This window comes from Triturus cristatus, chromosome 5_2, assembly GCF_964204655.1.
Source record: "Triturus cristatus chromosome 5_2, aTriCri1.1, whole genome shotgun sequence".
In the NCBI taxonomy this organism is placed as follows: Eukaryota; Metazoa; Chordata; class Amphibia; order Caudata; family Salamandridae; genus Triturus; species Triturus cristatus.
Window position 1 is genome coordinate 983227024 of NC_140588.1, and position 17270 is coordinate 983244293.

The window sequence follows — 17270 nt, forward strand, 5'->3', positions numbered from 1 at the left end:
TGGTGGTGATGCTAGGCATGCACAAGGCTAGCCTTTTTTTTGCTGGATCATGACGGGTTTGAAAAAGATGCCTCCAACAGTCTATAGAAAGCCCCGTTTTTGATTGAATGCATTTTGTGTTCTTGGGACAATAAAGCAAATGGGCATGGTTATGCAGCCAGACATGCTTTCTGCGAACTCCCAAACATTATTTATTTTTAATGGATTTTATTGCCACTTTCTTTAGTTGTGTACCATCACAATTCTAGGACAATACATATATCGAGGTACTACAATAAGAGCAGTAGACCGCCATGTCTAAAAGAACAGATGCATATGAGACATCAATATGCGACAATATCAAAACGCAGGGCAGTTCACCGTGCATAGGCCTCCAGTTAGGCCACAGATATACTAACAAGTAAGTATCAAGCAGTAATACAAAGTTCGTATAGATTGGTCCTGCTGGAAGACTAAAATGTAAAAATTGTAGTAAGTTGCTATCCATATATGTATTGAAACCAATTCCCCAAAATATTTAGGGTACACAAACAATAAACATACAAATAAACCAATTAGCAACTACACTCACTCGGACGTATAATGTAAAATATCACAGATGTGATAAATCCAAGGGGGACTGATGGCGTTGTGCATGGTATCGGTAAATAACTATGTAGACCCAAGCGTCAGTCGATCCACAATGCCCCCGGAGGAGGCGTGGTGGAAGAGAGAGGGTGAGTGCCACATGAGTTATCCGGTGGAGTCTGGGACCACTGGTGTACCCTCGTGAAATATGTCTAAAAGGGCATCCCACAAGTCTGAAATCGGATATGTATGGGAGTGTAACCGTGCGCTCTCCACCTGAGCCCATGCCAGCATGGAAAGGACCTATGCGGAGGACGTCGGTGGTTTTGCTGCTTCCACCTACAGGTAATCAGTCTTTTCGCTTATAGAAGGGTGAGGATCGCAATTCGCGCTGCTGCTCTCTATTTCTTAACCCAGCGATAGAGTCCCAGGATGTACGTCTCCCAGGTATGTTAGAGCAGATCCCGTGCACCGTGTCAAGTGCGAGATGACATTGTTTCAGTAGCCAGCAGGTAACAGGCAAGACCAGAGCATGTGCACTTTTTCAACGTCATATGTTGAACAGCAGGGGCATGCGGTTAAAATAGCAGTTTCTTTTTTATTTTATGGAGGGTTAAATAAGGCCAGTGCAGGATGTAAAATCGATTCAATTTGAAATGGGTATTTCGGGACACTAGCAGGGGATAGGGCAGCATGAATCACCATTAATTGTCGCTGCATGCACGACCAAGATCTGTGTCCAGGTGTCTTCGCAGTGTGACAGGTGATACAGCAGTATGTGTGCGCATCGCATCTGCTAACCATCGGGTCTGGTGTCCCCCCTGCCCAAGACATGTAGATAATGGATGGCAAGATGTGGTGGGGGTTCCTTTTGCATCTCTCATCAGGATTGATGCAGTATCCCAAGAACAGAAGCATGAAAAAAGGAATTGACCAGGCAGGAGTTCAGAGCCAGACGGTAAGTCCTCTATGGAGAGGCAAGTCCCATCACGGTAGAGGTCGCCTACAGGGTGTAAGTCTGCTGCATGCCACTGCTCCAACTATGTGGGATGTGGGTACACGCCCACTCGGCATTCCAAGGAGGAGAAGTGCTGGAATATAAGGCTTGATCGAGCAGGTAAGAAACCGGTCTATACGATAACCTCAATAAGCAGTTAGAAATAGGGGGATGTCGGTGGGGGATGTCCGTGTCGGAGCCCTGGCGAGTGGATGGAACATTGAGTCTACTCTCTCCAGATACCAAGAAGGAAGAAACATTGCAGTATCCGCCAAGTTGGTGCCTGAAAACCAGTGCAACGCCCATTAAGAGTTTGGAGGCTAAATAATACTGTTTGAAGTTGGGAACATTGAGTCCACCACTGTCTGTGGGTAGGCAAAGCTTGAGTTGTGCTACTCTACAATGGGTTTTGTGCCAGATGAGATCTCCTATAATGCGCTCTAGGTTACGGAAAAAGGGACAGTGCACAAAATGAAGGGAGGTTGGCGAAATAGTAAAATATTGTAGGTAAAACTACAATTTTTCTATCTTCCAAACATTATGATTAACTTTACAGTAACCTTCAACACGTAACACAATGATTTGGTAGCTGAAGCTCTGTTGCAGCTTAATTGCTAAAGAAAGGTGCAACTGATGCAAGGTTGACAGCAAATTGCCTGGGCTGAAGAAACCCACCCTTGCCAAGCTTTGTCAGACACAAGTAATGTAATAGATGTGAGAAGTTGGCCTGGTATATGCTGTCCACTAATTAAAGTGGGCACCTTATACCAGTCCAAACGACACTTATGTATGAGGTCAAATATAACCTTTAGAAAGCTATCCTAGTGGTAGATGTGGAGAGCAGCTTTACAGGCTTAATCTTGAAGGAATGTAAAGCAGCTTGGTTTACCAGAATATCACCTCCTGTATTAACTAAATGAAAGGAGAACCACACAGTAGTTATATAAAATTATGTATTTATCAATATAACACTCTGTAGTATCCTCTACCCGAGGATAGGACCAAAGCACACAATACGAGATTAACAGAACAGTTGTAAGTAGCAAATACACTGTGGGCTCCAGGGGGAAACCAAACCATATACTAAAATGGTGGTATAACAACCTTGACTCGGGTCAAGACAAGGTCTGGAGCACGTAGAATCGCTGTGACCCCGAAGGGACCACCCAAGGTGAATAGATAGGGTCCCAAGGAGGACGGGTGCAGTGTGCTAACACGACCGCGGGCTCCGTACAATTCTATGGGGAAGTCGCAGTTGCAATTTTACAGTTTAAGGACCCTTTCAGGAGGACTTAGAGGAAACCCTTTGGAACTTAAGAGGTTGGCGAGCCGCCCCACCTGTGGATACTGTAGTACCAGAGTTACTAGTTACAGAGGACCCGGGAGCATAGGTCTGGAGTGGTGTAGGAAACCGCCGTCGTTCTTAATGGAGGGCTATGAAGAAGTGCTGCTGCCGTTAAGGTGAAAAGGGTCCTGTGGAATCCCAGCCGGGATTCTGGAAGAAAGGAACCTGAAAGCAGAGGGGACAGAGTCTGGGTCTCTTCAGAGTGACCAGGGGCTCAGGAGATGAATGTCCACCGACGTTGGGTGCTTCAGGTGCGAAGAAGGGATGCTTGACTCTGCAGCCACGAGGACCAGGAGAGGTTGAAAATGCTGATTTGGGTTTGGCATCCTCAGCTAGTCTGATTCACCAAGATCCAGCAGTGAGGTCAAATGTGCTCAAGAACTTGGCTGAGGCCAAATTATCAATGAGCTCTTCTGCCCTAGGAATAGGGTAAGCATCAGTCCTAGTGGCTGCATTGAGCTCCCTGTAGTCCACACAAAACCTAATTTCTCTCTTACCACCCTGGGTATGAGGTTTGGGTGCGAGGACCACTGGACTAGCCCAAGGGCTATCTGAGGGTTCAATCACAAGCCTTGGCAAAAGCAACACTCGCAGGAAGGTTCAGCAGGTCTGTGTGGACCAGCAAGGTCCAGGGGACTCACCAAGCAATGGGGAGCCGGGGCACGTCTGGAGCAACTAGGAAAGCCCAACAGAATTCGAGATGACCCACAGGCCGAATGACCAGGAGTCGCGAGGGGACCTCGAGCAAGATCACAAGGTACCAGCCCACGGAGCACTCGGTGCAAGGGGGCAGGAGTCCTTTGGTGGAAATACTGCTCAGGGTCAGGACTACACGGAGTCCAATGCACAAGCTCGGGAATCGCCAACAAGCATATGCACTCGCAAATAGACACGGTGCACAGGGGTTCTGGTTATGCAGTCCCCACGAGGGAGACTGGCCTAAAACTTGCTGAGAGGGCAGATCAACATCGGGGACCTTCGGAACCCACCACCTGTGTTGTTGGAGTCTTCAGAGTCTGCAGGAGTTCGGGAGCAGCAGACTGTTGAGTTGCATTGAGGTGCCTGCGAATGCAAGAGTGACTCCTTCACCCCAATAGAGATTCTTCAGTTGTCCTTAGTGCACCACAGGTCCTGCACAAAGCCAGTATAGAGCAAGGGCACAGGCAAAGCTTTGGACGGAGAGGGAGACTAAGTCGGGGCCCAGTCAAATTCCAGCAAAGTCCAGATTGTCCAGACGGTCGAAGGTCAGTGGTTTCTTCTTGTAGAATCTTGTCCACGTAAAATCTAAAGAGATACAGTCAGGTAAACCCTTTTGTACCCACAGGAGAGGGTTGGACAGATTCAGGGGACCCTCCTAAGGGAAGGTCAGGACAGAGGGGTGGTTACACCCATGTTCTTTGTCCTGTTTCGCGCCAGAGCAGGAGCCAACGGCTCCCAGAACTGGTTTGAGCTGGACTATGCACAGGGACACCAAATGTGCCCCAAGTGCAGACTTTCAAGCATTCTCAGAGTGCACCCACCCAGCCCCAATACACTAAATCCTTTCTGGGAGGTGGTCACACCTCCCTGTGACAGGATGCCTATTGTGCTGCCTTACTCTGCTCAAGCTTGATTCAGCAGCAGGTGGGCAGAAATGTGTCTCTGGTCGGCCGCATCCATTTTGTGCTGACCGGGTTGAGAAGGCAGGCACCCGCTAGACCAGTGACCCCACGAACCTTGCTTCAGAAGGGTGCAATCATACCTCCCACACCGGTGTGGAGGTATGATTCCAAGGTGTTTGACACCAAATACGATATCTTTCTATGCAACCGTTTTTTAGATAGCATTTACCGCAAGGTTATAATGCACCTTTACCTATATGTCCGGCTGAGTCACCGACAACCCGGAAGAACGGTCTCTGAAGGCTGCAGAGGGGCTCTGCTCATACAGGAGCACCCTCTCACGTAAAACCCAGCACCCTGCCTTCATAATTGTTAAGGCCTGCTGTAGGGGTAACTTATAGGTTTTTAAATGTAGTGACCTATAGATATAGTGAAACTATATCTAAAGTGGTGCAAGCACCAGCTTACACAGGTTGCAGAAGCAGACCTATAGTTCCATTTTGCATGCCCTCTCATGGGTGGCATAATACATGCTTCAGCTCATGGGAGGCCTCTGGGGTTGGCGATTAGCCATGGGTGACTTTAACGTTGCAGGAAATGCTATAATGCAGAATTGGCACCCTTTTCTCCCCTTTATTACTCTGATTAAATGCTTCTTTCCTCATGGGCGACTGAGCAATGTGGGGAGGAATGCAGGTCAGGAAATCACGGAAACTCCATGGGGGACACCCTCTTGAGGATAACTTTGTGTGCTGTAACACATCGGGACACGATCTGCTGAACTGCGAGTAGTTACTCCATAACAGTATTGTTGCGACAATGTAATCTGTAATTGACAATACTGTCTCTTTCTTCTATTCGCCATTCTGTTATGTTATGTATCATGGAATGCTGGAAAAACTTGAAAAGACCAATAAAGATACTTAAACAAAAAAAAGTGGGAGGCCTCTGGGGTACCTATGCCCTGGGTACATTGGTACCATATACTAGGAACTGATAAGGGTACTCCAGTATCCAATCTGGAGTGTACCAAAGTACAGGCATAACAATTTAAGGGAGAAAGCAGATAGACTGGGATCCTGATTAGCAGGATCCCAGTCAGAATAGTCAAAAACAGTGCAACATCAAGCAAAACGTGGGGGTAACTATAAGCAGCAGATCCTACTTTCCTACAGTAGAAAGCGGAAAAAAGTGCATTACCTCGGCCTACAGTATACAATTCTGCTGGACTCCCCACTTCTTCATTTGCAGGAAAATGTATCTTTTGTCTGGGCGGACGGTCCTTAGCTTTTCACTGTGGTTTGGTGTCAGGGTATAGGGGTGACGCTTGATGTAGAGACCTGCAAGAGGTTGACAAGACGTTTTGAGATCCAGGGATGGAAAGGTTGCCTGGATATGCAATGTAAGAACCTATAGTAAATGTGGGCAATTGGGGTGAGTTTCAAGGCAGAGTGACTGAGATGCCCTCCCCTCATCAGTTGACCTGTTTGTGTTGCCCTATGGTCAACATGATTTTCTAGACAGCTAACATAGGGGGGAACTTTGTTGACCATGTTAAAGTATACATTTGCATATGAATAGAGCAATTGACAGCAAGTTAAGCAACATAGCTGCTGCAGATAAAGACATATAAAGGGAGAAAACATACGTAGTTAACAATATAGTGCAGTTCTCTATTTGAAAAAATACATTTGTCTTTATGTTGTCTCTACACCCCACACCCATTTCTGTTTACATAATTTACCACCCTGAATACCAAGATAGTTGTTCAGGAGAGAATGCTGTGACTTGCACATTTTTGCAATGTAACAGAAATAAGAACATTCAGTGGTAGTTCAAAAGTCTTGGGTCTTAAAATCAGTATTTTGACTAGTGTCAGTTTAAGGCCCTATTGCTAGAATAATATATATTAAAAGCACATTAGTAATGTAGTTGTCCAGCACTCTGCATTGCAGTTATTGTTGACTTGAAAGGTGGCTGAAGCACGTTGCAGCTTGTGAAAAAACATCAGTAACGCTAGCCAAATTATTGCTTTCACAGACTTTCGTGCTTTGAGATCCTCTTCCAACTGTAAATACACAGGTTGCACATCTGGTTTTCTCGAGCTAAATCAAAATGTGCTCCTTCAACATCCAAGAACGGGTGAGCACTCAAGACCATTGAATAGTAATACCATAGGAGCCATGGACAATGTAGGCGAGTTTCAGGCAGAGGACTCTGGGCGTGCCGTCTCTTAAATTTAATCTGCATAATAGTGGCACCCAATTTAGGGGGTCGCGGAGGGTGTTGACCTGAAGAACTATGAAGTAATATATGTGTAGATACAAGAGTCAAAACCGCATTTCAAAATACAGTCCTTAAGAAAGGATTGACTCAAATTGGGAGTTCTATAGTACCTGGTGGCCTGCCTCATCATTTATGAAGCATTGTTCTCCATGTTTGAATGCATGAACAGGCGGAAGTGCTCACATGTGCCTCCCTTGTGATTGATTATGGTATTGCTTAGTACTATTTTTTACCCACACAATTCTGGGCAATATCCTATTTTATACACTTCTGTGAGAGGCTACAAGGATGTGCTTTACAGTTGGGGTCCGATACTCATGACTTTTCTTGTACAGATATATCTAGTCTGAGCTTACTCTGAGTTGCCAGGCATAGGGGGCCAAATTTGAAAACTGCATCTTGGAGTACTTAAAAGTTGTACTCAAGTAGTACATCCTTACTACAAATAGCAATTCACAGACCTACAGTGGAGATCTCCACCTCCTCTTCTCCTGTCTTTTCTGTATCGATATTTCCGCAATGGTGTCGGGAATTTCTGCACAATTAGGTTTTCTTGTAGTAAATGTGAGAGAGACCAGGGGAAGTGATGGGAAAATGGGGAATAATAATTACTACCACATGTATGTGATTAACGAATAACTAAGGAGGGGTGCAGGGAGGAACATTCTAAAGAAAAACACACCCCAATAAAAGAATGAAAACATTACAATTCGCAAAACATACATTTAATGTCCCTGATAAAAGAGGCTGAAATCTATTCCAGCCCAGTCTTGGAGTAAGTCGCGCATCGCACATGGCTAACTTCAGGTACTACAAGACACTCCCAAAAATAATAAAGGAGGCAGGGGATAAAACTAACATAGGAATTAATGTTAATTTAATTAAATTAATTATTAATTTAGATTCTCCACATATTTATTTTTTACTGTTAAAAATGTAAGTATAAATATTGATCTATTGAATTTTTGTTGTACATTAACAAACGTAAGTAATAACTTAAAGTTGGAAACTTTTCCTTTTTTTAAATAAAACAAATAACTAAAACAGCACTTTTAACAAACTTACAAATTAACCAAATGTATTATTATAAATTAATATATTAAAATAATTTTACAGTAACAGTCAAATAGTGTAATTTTTCTTTTAAACTTTACTAATTTTCCCTTTGTTTTCCCAAACTGTGTTCTCCTACCCTGGTGGTGTAGATCTCCACAAATATGTGTACTAATTGTAACTTTACTATCATAAAATGGGTTGTAATAGGCTCCACTTCATTTAAAGTAGTGGTGACATGTACGTCTATGCCTAGGTGTAAATCATTACTTGGAAATGGTGAATAGCAAACGAGTGAAGATATATACCTAGGTGTAAAAGTAGATATATACGCAAGTAGATCTAATCATGTAAATTTAGCTCTATGAATCCGCCACCCTGCTGCACATACTCATGATAGAAAAATATTTGAATTCATGTTTTCGGATCCATCAGCTTGACATGTGCAGGAATGTGCATCTGTAGAAGCTGCCTATGCTTGAATACTATGAAGGAGGTATATAAGAGGTGTATAATGTTTCCTTCTTTTTGATGGCACTCTGCAAACTGTAGTTTATTATAATAAAGATTTTTTTTTTTAAATCACAGCATGTGCTGCAACCAATGTACAAATGCTTGTTTTTTTTTTTTAAGTAAAAACACTATTTGCTTAGATTTTCACCATGATAAATTCTGACAGCAGTTAACTGTTTTGTTATTTTCTCTGACTGAATGATTTAAAGTAAGAACTAATAAATGTATTATTGTAGTAAAAATGCTTCTTTAACTGGCACAATATGAAAGGGAGTATTTTTTTGTTGTTCTGTTAGATTCGAGTGATTAGGCCTCCCAATTATGCCGGACCGCTGATGTTGGGTTTACTGCTTGCTGTGATTGGTGGACTTGTGTACCTTAGGCGAAGCAACCTGGATTTCCTCTACAACAAGACTGTTTGGTCTTTAACAGCCTTGGTAAGTTACCCTACAATTAAAGTAACATATTTAGTATGAGTTACATTTATTTTCTATGATCTATTTAAGTGGTGCTCCGAGTCTCATTGACTAGTCTACTTGCTGTAACTAATGTTCTTATGCATCTTCGCCGGCTCTTCTCTATCAGTGCAGACCAACGCGTTAACTGTGGTCAACTGCGCTGCCCAGTAGTACCTCTTGATGTCTCGGACTGCCAGACCTCCATCATACTCTCCCCTCTGTAGCTTATATAACGCTATTCTGGAGCTTTCCCCCGTTCCAAAGTAGCCCACGTAATTCCCCGTCTATTTTCTTGAAGAGTTCGGGTGGGACCCTACAGAGTGTGCTATGGAGAACGTATAGAAACCGGGGCAGGGCCATCATTTTAAATCAGACAGCCCTGCCCATCAGAGACAGAGGGAGGCCTCTCCAATGTATAACATCCCACCTAAAGCGCTCAACCAATGGAAGGAGATTATCTTCTAGGAAATCCTTAGGGTCCCTGGATCCCCTGATACTTAAATCGTGTTCACGCCAGCAAGGCCGTATCCCTTGCCAATCTTGGTGGGCATCTCTCGATGGGGGAAGTAAAAGGCATTTATCCCAGTTAATCTGGTAGCCAGAGTAGCAACCGAAAATCCAAAATATGTGAAGTAGTCCAGCCACCGTGCTATAGGCTCAGGTGACAAAAAGGAGTATATTATCAGCTTAGAGCGAGATATGCTCTTCCCAATCTCCAGTTCCCTTGATGCCCCGTACTAGATGGTCTTCCCGGACCCACGCCGCCAGGGGTTCAAGTGCCAGCACGAAGATCATAGGGGATAGCGGGCAGCCCTGCCACCTTCCCCGCTGCAATTCAAAGCCGCTGGACACGGCTCAGTTGACTTTAACCCGCGCCCTCGGACTGCTGTGTAGGAGTCTAACCCTTTGAATAAATTCCGGGCCGAAGCACATCCTAACGAGGCCCGCAAGCATGTACGGCCATTCCACGCCGTTGAACGCCATTTGGGCATCAAGCAAGAATAAAGCGTCCACCTCCTCCTTCTTTGTCTGATTTTTGTGTAGTACCACATAGTCACCTAAGGTTTAATCTGGTACTTCTGTGGGGCATGAAGCCGGATTGGTTGGGGTGTATCACTGAGGATATTACTGTAGCTAGTCTGGACGTGAGGACCTTCGCCATGATCTTGATTTCTATGTTGATTAGGGTTATGGGACAATATGCCCTACACTTTTCTGGGGGTTTACCGGGTTTAGATATGGCCACAATGTTAGCCATATGCTGGTCTTTCGGGAGGAACATGCTTAGCATATGCTGCACCACCACGCTTGCCACCCCTTTATAGAGTTCGACTGGAAGGCCATTGGCGCCTGCCGCCTTGCCTGGTGCATGCCTCTTTTAACCCTAAGGTATGTTGTTATTCTTTCCGTCCTACTGCACTTAAATCACCACATTGACAATGTAACAAAAAAAAATCTTTTATTGTAACCTTCAACCTCTGATGGATACTTCTAATTGCTCCCATACTACGATGAGGGCAAATTGTGCATGCCTTGCAAGAGGCCAGTGGATTTGATACTTCCCGGATATAGGGTTGATTTCTCCAATAGACCACAACCTGAAAAAAGTGCTACCATCACTGTGGTCATTAGACGTGCAGCGGAGGTCTTGGACCTACAACTCCCCTCTGTTGTCAAAATTAACGTCCTGACAAAGGTTATGCAACCTGGGAAGGCGTCCTCCTAGCCCTTGTTGCCCTTTAAAGAGTTCCTGGCTGTTTGAAAGGCTCTTGGGCAAAGCCTCTTTCTTGCCCACCAGTTTAACAGGCAGGTTGCCAGATGCAAGTGCCTGGTAGTGTTGATTTTCTGACTTAGCATGCTATTTGAGAGTCTGGTGGTTTAAGCCTGTCCCGGCAAAGTGAATCCCAACTCTGTCCGGGGGATTCACAAGAGTAGAGTCGAAAAGGATTGAGGCATTCGGGAAACACATGTTCTCCTTAGATAGCTTAGCTTTGAGGTGGATCAACATCAGTTGTTTACTTTGCCGATATATGAACTCCTTTTGGGACATGGTCAGCATGATTTTGCCGGCAGTCCCTGAAGACCTTTGGTTCTCCCACCGCAAGCCATTCTGGATGGCTAGTATGCAGCTAAATATGTAATTTAATCTTGCTTGGCTACTGCCAATTGCTTGGGCTGAGGAGTTGGTTTCGGCGTGGTCCTCCACCACCACGCTTAAATGAGATCTAATAGTTTTTGGAGCATGTCCAGGCCTTTATCATGGATATGCTCTGTGACTGGTCTCACCTATTTGGTGAGAAAGCAGGTTCTGCACTGGAATGTTTTAATGAAAGCCGGGCTACAGCGCATTCCTCAGACCTTTAAACTCCTACCAGTCACTTCCATCAAACCCATCCATTTCAGGGCTTTTTCAGAGGGTTAGCTTATAGACCATGCCAAACCACCACGCAAACACCCCAGCCCTTTTAGAGTAGGGGACGGGGATCAGACAGACAGCGCGCTGGCCAACAGGGGCACCGATCTCCGTTCCGCAGCCATCCAGTATCAGACTCCAATCCACTCTAGATTGTCCATAGCAGCTCACCACCACCCTCTAAGAGGTCAGATCAACACTTTTTCCAGAGGTGGCGACCATCTATCAGATTTAGATAGATGAGTTCTCCAAATTGTCCAATGGGGCTTTATTCTACCACTCCATTTTCTACCCACTGCATCTTCCACCTACTTCAGAGTCAGTTTTATAGTGCCACCTGTCGTCTTACTGTAGGAAGTGCAGGACCTTTTGTCCAGGGGGACCATAGAGAGGGTGCCTGCCTCGGAAAAATGGACTGTGTGTTGTTCCAGCTATCTCCTGGTCCCAAAGAAGACTGAGGAGCCTTCGTCTTCTTTTGGATTTTCGCACTCGGAATGCCTTCTTGCGGAAGGACAAATTCAAGATGGCCACGTTGACCCAGGTTCTGTCTGCCCTGGATCCGGATGCCTGGATATTAGCCCTGGGCCTGCAGGATGCATATTTTCATAAGCCTATCCTGCAGTACCACAGACATTACCTGTGATTTAAGGTAGGCCAGGGGCTTTTCCAATTTGCTGTGCTTCCCTTCGACCTTACTGGTACCCCTCGGGTGATGGCGATGGTCGCAGCACATCTTGGGGGGGAAAATCACTAAGTCCAACCTCAGTGACTGGCTCTTAAAAGTGGGCTTGCTGCAGTCGGTTGTAGACCACATCCAGACAGGAGTGAACCATATAACATCATTTAGGTTCACTATAAATATAAGGTAACCCAATGGTCTAGAGCGGATCTTCTGGCCCTTCATGTTAATACCTGTCACAAGCCTCATGGGTGTGACCTGATGACAGCTACTCCACGCAGCTCATGTACAGAGTGCAACTGGGTGCTAGGAGTCACAGACCTACGGGAGGGCAAAAGGGAGCAGAGCGAACAGTCTGATCAGATTAGGGCTTGCCTTATAAACTGCAGATCCTTATCTAAACATGTAGAAGACATGTGGCTGCTATTGGCTGGAAATGAGTTGGAGGTCTTATTTCTTACAGAAACTTGTCTGAAGGATGATATCCTTGCAGCAGTGGCATTAGCTCTGCCTTCTGGGTTTAAAATATGCTGCGCCAATAGGGCGGGAGACAAAAGGGGAGGGGGCTAGCGATCATCTTCGGGACATAGCCTCCTCAGCATTAGTGAACATGGGCATGGTTGAGGGCCTTCATTTTTGCATCCGGACTGGCCCCACAACCTCTTTTTCTGGACTGCTGTTATATATAGGCCTCCTGACTGTTCACTCCATATACACCTGGAATTATGCAACTTTATTGCACAGAAATCCCTCTTATACTCTAATTTCACTGAATTAGGGGATTTCAATTTGCATGTCAATCACCCCACTTGTATCCTAGCAATCAGATGGTCTCCTTGATGGAAGGAGAGAATTTGCCCCAACTTGTGAAATTCCCTACCCACAAAGCAGGGCACACCCTAGACCTGATATTTTCCAATATCTTGTCCATGAGAACTGAAGAGCCAAACCAGGTGGTTTGGTCAGACCATTTTCTCATTCCTTTCTCTTTCAATCTGGCTAAACCCGACTTACTGAGAGTGCCAGATACTTTCTAAAGAGAAACTGAAAGAAGCTGACAGCCGAATGCTTAAGCCCAATTTTATTCGCCAGCCAACCGCCTCTATCTCTTAACCCTAATGTAGATACTCTGGCCCTACATAATTGGATTGACGCCGCAGTAGAGTCTACGGCACCAGCTAGAGTTACAAAATCTATGAGGAAAACACCTTCAGCCCCATGGTTTTCTCCAAGGCACTTAGGGCTATGAAAAGCAAGTGCAAGCGCTTGGAACGACAATGGAGGGTGGACTATGATACCTCTGCCAAAATGACATACAAGAAATCCTTGAAGGTTATGCATAAACTCATGAAGGAGGCAAGAAGAGATCACATTGCCAAGTGTATTGTCTCTTCCGATAAACCGGGTAAGGCTATTTTTAAGGTGGTCAACTCCTTCCTCACACCCCGCGAGCTGGTCATCGACGCCCAGTCATTGCTGGTACTGTGTGAGAGAATCTCAATTTTTTTCAATGATAAAATCAGCAACGTCTACAATGCCTTCTTCGCTACAACTACTACGGCTAAATCCGACGTGGCAATTAGACATACACCCTTGCCTCTCCTCTCTGACTTTGCCCCCTATCTTTCCGAAGGAAACATGGGCAGTGATCCAGGGCTGCAAGTCTGGCTCGCCGGAAGATACATGTGGAAAAAGTTGGCAGATTCCATGAGCAATGTGCTGTCTAAAATCTGGAACGCTTCCCTTTCTTCCGGCCTAAAAGAGAAACCCAATATGGATTCAGGGGAACTGAACAATTATAGACCTATCTCTCTGTTGCCAGCCCCTGCAAAAATGCTGGAAAAGGTAGTGCAGCGACAATTGGCCAATTTAGTCGAAAACCACAATATCCTGCACGACATCCAATCCGGTTTCAGAGCGGGGTTCAGCACAGAGACTGCGCTATTAGAGGTAGCTGATTCAGTCCGAATGGCATTGGACTCAGGAGCATGAGCTATGCTGGTGCTCCTGGATCTCTCTGCAGCATTCGATACTGTGGGCCACGCTATACTGACTCAACGTCTTATGGACAGCGGGGTTAAAGGCACTGCCCTGGCCTGGCTGAAATCTTTCCTCCACCTGCTCACTCAAAGGGTGGCCTTACAACCGCATCAGTCCACCCGCAAGCATCAATGGTGCGGGGTGCCACAAGGGTCGGCCCTAAGCCCGTTCCTGTTTAATATATAACTGGTCCCTCTATTCACCTTGATAGCCAACTGGGGAGTGAAGTTGATTTCCTACGCCAACGACACCCAGCTGGTCTTCCCATTCAAGGATCAGACCGAAGACTCTTTTGTGCTTTAAAGGCTGCTTAAAAAACATTGCAGGCTGGCTGAACAACAACAAACTTAAATTGAATGCCGACAAAACTGAAGTGATGTTTTTTGGCAAATCCCAGCCTTCGGTGGCAGCCCTTTGGTGGCCTGAGGAAATGGGTACGCTACCTGTTCCAGCGGGCTATGCTAAAAATCTGGGTGTAAAATGGCAGGATGATCTATCCTTTTCCGCCCAAATTCAGCAGGTCTCAGCCGCCTGCTTCAGGAGCCTGAGAAACTTGGGGACATTTATACATATGCTGCCAGAGAGCTGCCGCAGGACCGTAATCCATGCCACAGTAACTGCCCGCCTGGACTACGCAAATGGCCTCTACACCGGCTTACCGGCCTACCTTGTAAAGAAAATCCAAATGGTCCAAAATGCGGCTGTGAGATTAATCAAACCTGTTCCTTTTCGGCAACACATCTCTCCGCATATTACATTGGCTTCTAGTAGCCAAGAGAATCAAATTCAAGGCCTTGACCCTAGCAATCTGGTCATTTCACGGATCGTGCTATATTTATCTGAAACAGAGGCTAGGTTGTTTACAGGCAGTCGCGTGTTCTAAGATCCTACTCCCAGAATTTACTTTGCACCCCTCGAGTGAAAAAAACTCGTTTGGGTGGCAGATCTTTCGTGTTTGGGGCATCTAAATTGTGGAATTCCCTTCCCATCTCCTTGCGTCAGATATCTTCTGAAACACAGTTTAGGAAGGCAGTCAAAATTTGGCTTTTTAATCTGCCTTAATTTGACGTTTCCCGATCACTGCCTGTCCCCCATGAGTCACTTTTCGCTTTAGCTCTCGAACACCTCTTAGGAGGTAGCTGTTCACGCCCAATAAATGACTGTATTATTATTATTATTATTATTATTATTATTATGCCTAAAGGGCTCCCATCATCGTTGCCATTCTGGATGCGGTGCAGTTTCAGGTCTTCCTTCTGGTATGACAAATGCAGGATATTCGGGCAAGGATCATGATATTTCAGACTCTGACCTGGGTCTCAGTGAGAGTGGCTCTGAGACTACTTAACCTATTGGCCTTCTTCATCCTGCTTTTCTACAGTGCCAGGTGGCACATGCGGATTCTGCAGTGGAATCTGATGTCTTGTGAGCCCAGCACCAAGAGAACCTGTCAGATTCAATCCAGGTTTTAGAGGAGACTGCTAAAGATCTGCCATAGCGGCTGATTGAGTGCATTTCCTGCAGTAGGCCCCTCTCTCTTCCCCACCCACAGGTGATGGATGCGTCACTGTTTAGTTTGGTAGATCATCTGGGGGTGGAGATCAGATGACTCTAGTCTCTTGCAAATAAAAAACTGCTTCAGCCTGTTGTAGGTGCAGGCCATCCACCTGGTGTTGAAGGCCTTCTGCCATCGATCAAAGGGAGGCTGCTGCAGGTTTCCAAGGACGACACTGCTCCCATGTGTTACCATAACGGGCAAGGCCTGGTGGATCACGAATGGTTGTTATTACCCGAGGTGGCACACGGAATCTTCCAGCAATGGGAGGAACCTTGGTCGGAGTTTTTTACCAGCATGTGTTCCCAAAAAAGCTCTCTCTAGGAGATGTATTCAGGCTAGAGAGTAGCATGGGACTCCTGTACACTTTTCCACCACTGCCTGTCCTACCTAGAGTTATGAACATCAGCAACAACCGGGCCCAAGTCATTCTAGTTAACCCGGATTGGGCCAGGAGAGTGTGCTACTCAGAACCTCTGGACATGACTATCTGTTGCCCCCAATCAGACTACCACTTCAAGACGAACTTCTGTTGCTGTAGCACCAGGGCAAGGTTCTGCACCCATTCTTGCACATCTACACCTTAACGTGTGGGGAGTGTGCGGCGGCAGTCAACTGGGTTTGATCAACCTCCTGAGATTGTGAATGTAATCTTGCTGCTCAGCTCCTGTCTACCATATCCATTGATGCAGGCTGCTGGAACAAGTTTGCGGCCTGTTGTGGAGCCTGCAACAAGGACCCATTGCACGCTAAACTTGCTGCTGTTTTCTAGTTTGTTTGTCCAGCATGGACTTGCAAAGGCCACCTTTAAAGGTTATTTGTCGACTTCTTCAGCATTTTTTAATTTTCCAGACCAGCCGTTCTTATTTAAAACATCTGTTGTGATGAGTTTTTAAAAAGTTTTGATAGTTGTTGCCTCCAAAACCCTTTGTGATTCCACAGTGGGATCACAATTCGGTCCTGACATTTCTCATGTGCACTCCATCCGAGCCGATGAACAGTTGCTCGTTGCATCTCCTGACTCTGCAAATTGTTTACGTCATTGCAATTACTTCAGCCCGCCACATGAGTGAGCTGCAGCCCCTTTGGTGCAACCGCCCTAAACCACCGTTTTTTCCAGGCAAACTGGTTGAGGACTCGAGCGCTTTTTAGGTCTCGGCTGCGAAGGCTGCGCTTGCGCAGTCTCGCTCCGAGATTTAATGACTTGGAGAAGAGGGGCTTGAACCCGCCCCTCTTCTCCCCTGTTCTCCATTGGCTGGCCTCTTGAATGCTGGCCAGCCATTGGAGAAGAGGTCAGTCATTCCTATTAGGCTCCGTCCTTTTCGGATCGGGGGGCGTGTTTTTTGCGAGAAGTCTCAGGGAGGAGACAACAGCAAAACACGCCCCCGAATCCGAAAAGGACGCTGCCTTTCTCCGAGGCATTTCTGCTCTGCCTCGGAGAAAGGCGGTGGTGTCTTCCGGTGCCCTAGGCTTGTTCGATCTGCTACTTTTATAGATTTCGTTTAAAAAAAAAAGTGATTTGTTACTATTCGTCCTGCATTCATGCAATAGCAATTTACTTCTCTTCAAACAATTGAGAACGCTTGTTGTAATTTTGCTGCCATTTTCGCTTCCTCCGGGTTGGTTACACGCCCCCTCCTGGACCGCTCTGCCCCTCCTCTCAGCCCTCCCCTTCTGCTTGTGTTTGCCTCTCGAGCGCCTCTCTCCCTTTTCGTGATCCCCTCTGACCCTCCCCTATCCTGCTGTACGCCGCCCTTGCTTCT

General features: G+C 46.0%; 1 protein-coding gene across 1 annotated transcript in view; it reads left to right on the forward strand.

The window, feature by feature from the left end:
• The window catches only part of MAGT1 (magnesium transporter 1), a 143918-nt gene that overhangs the window by 48294 nt on the left and 78354 nt on the right, over positions 1-17270 (forward strand). Inside the window, exon 5 of the mRNA XM_085608234.1 lies at positions 8659-8799. Coding sequence (XP_085464360.1) covers positions 8659-8799 — 141 coding nt within the window. The remainder of the gene's footprint in view (positions 1-8658; positions 8800-17270) is intronic.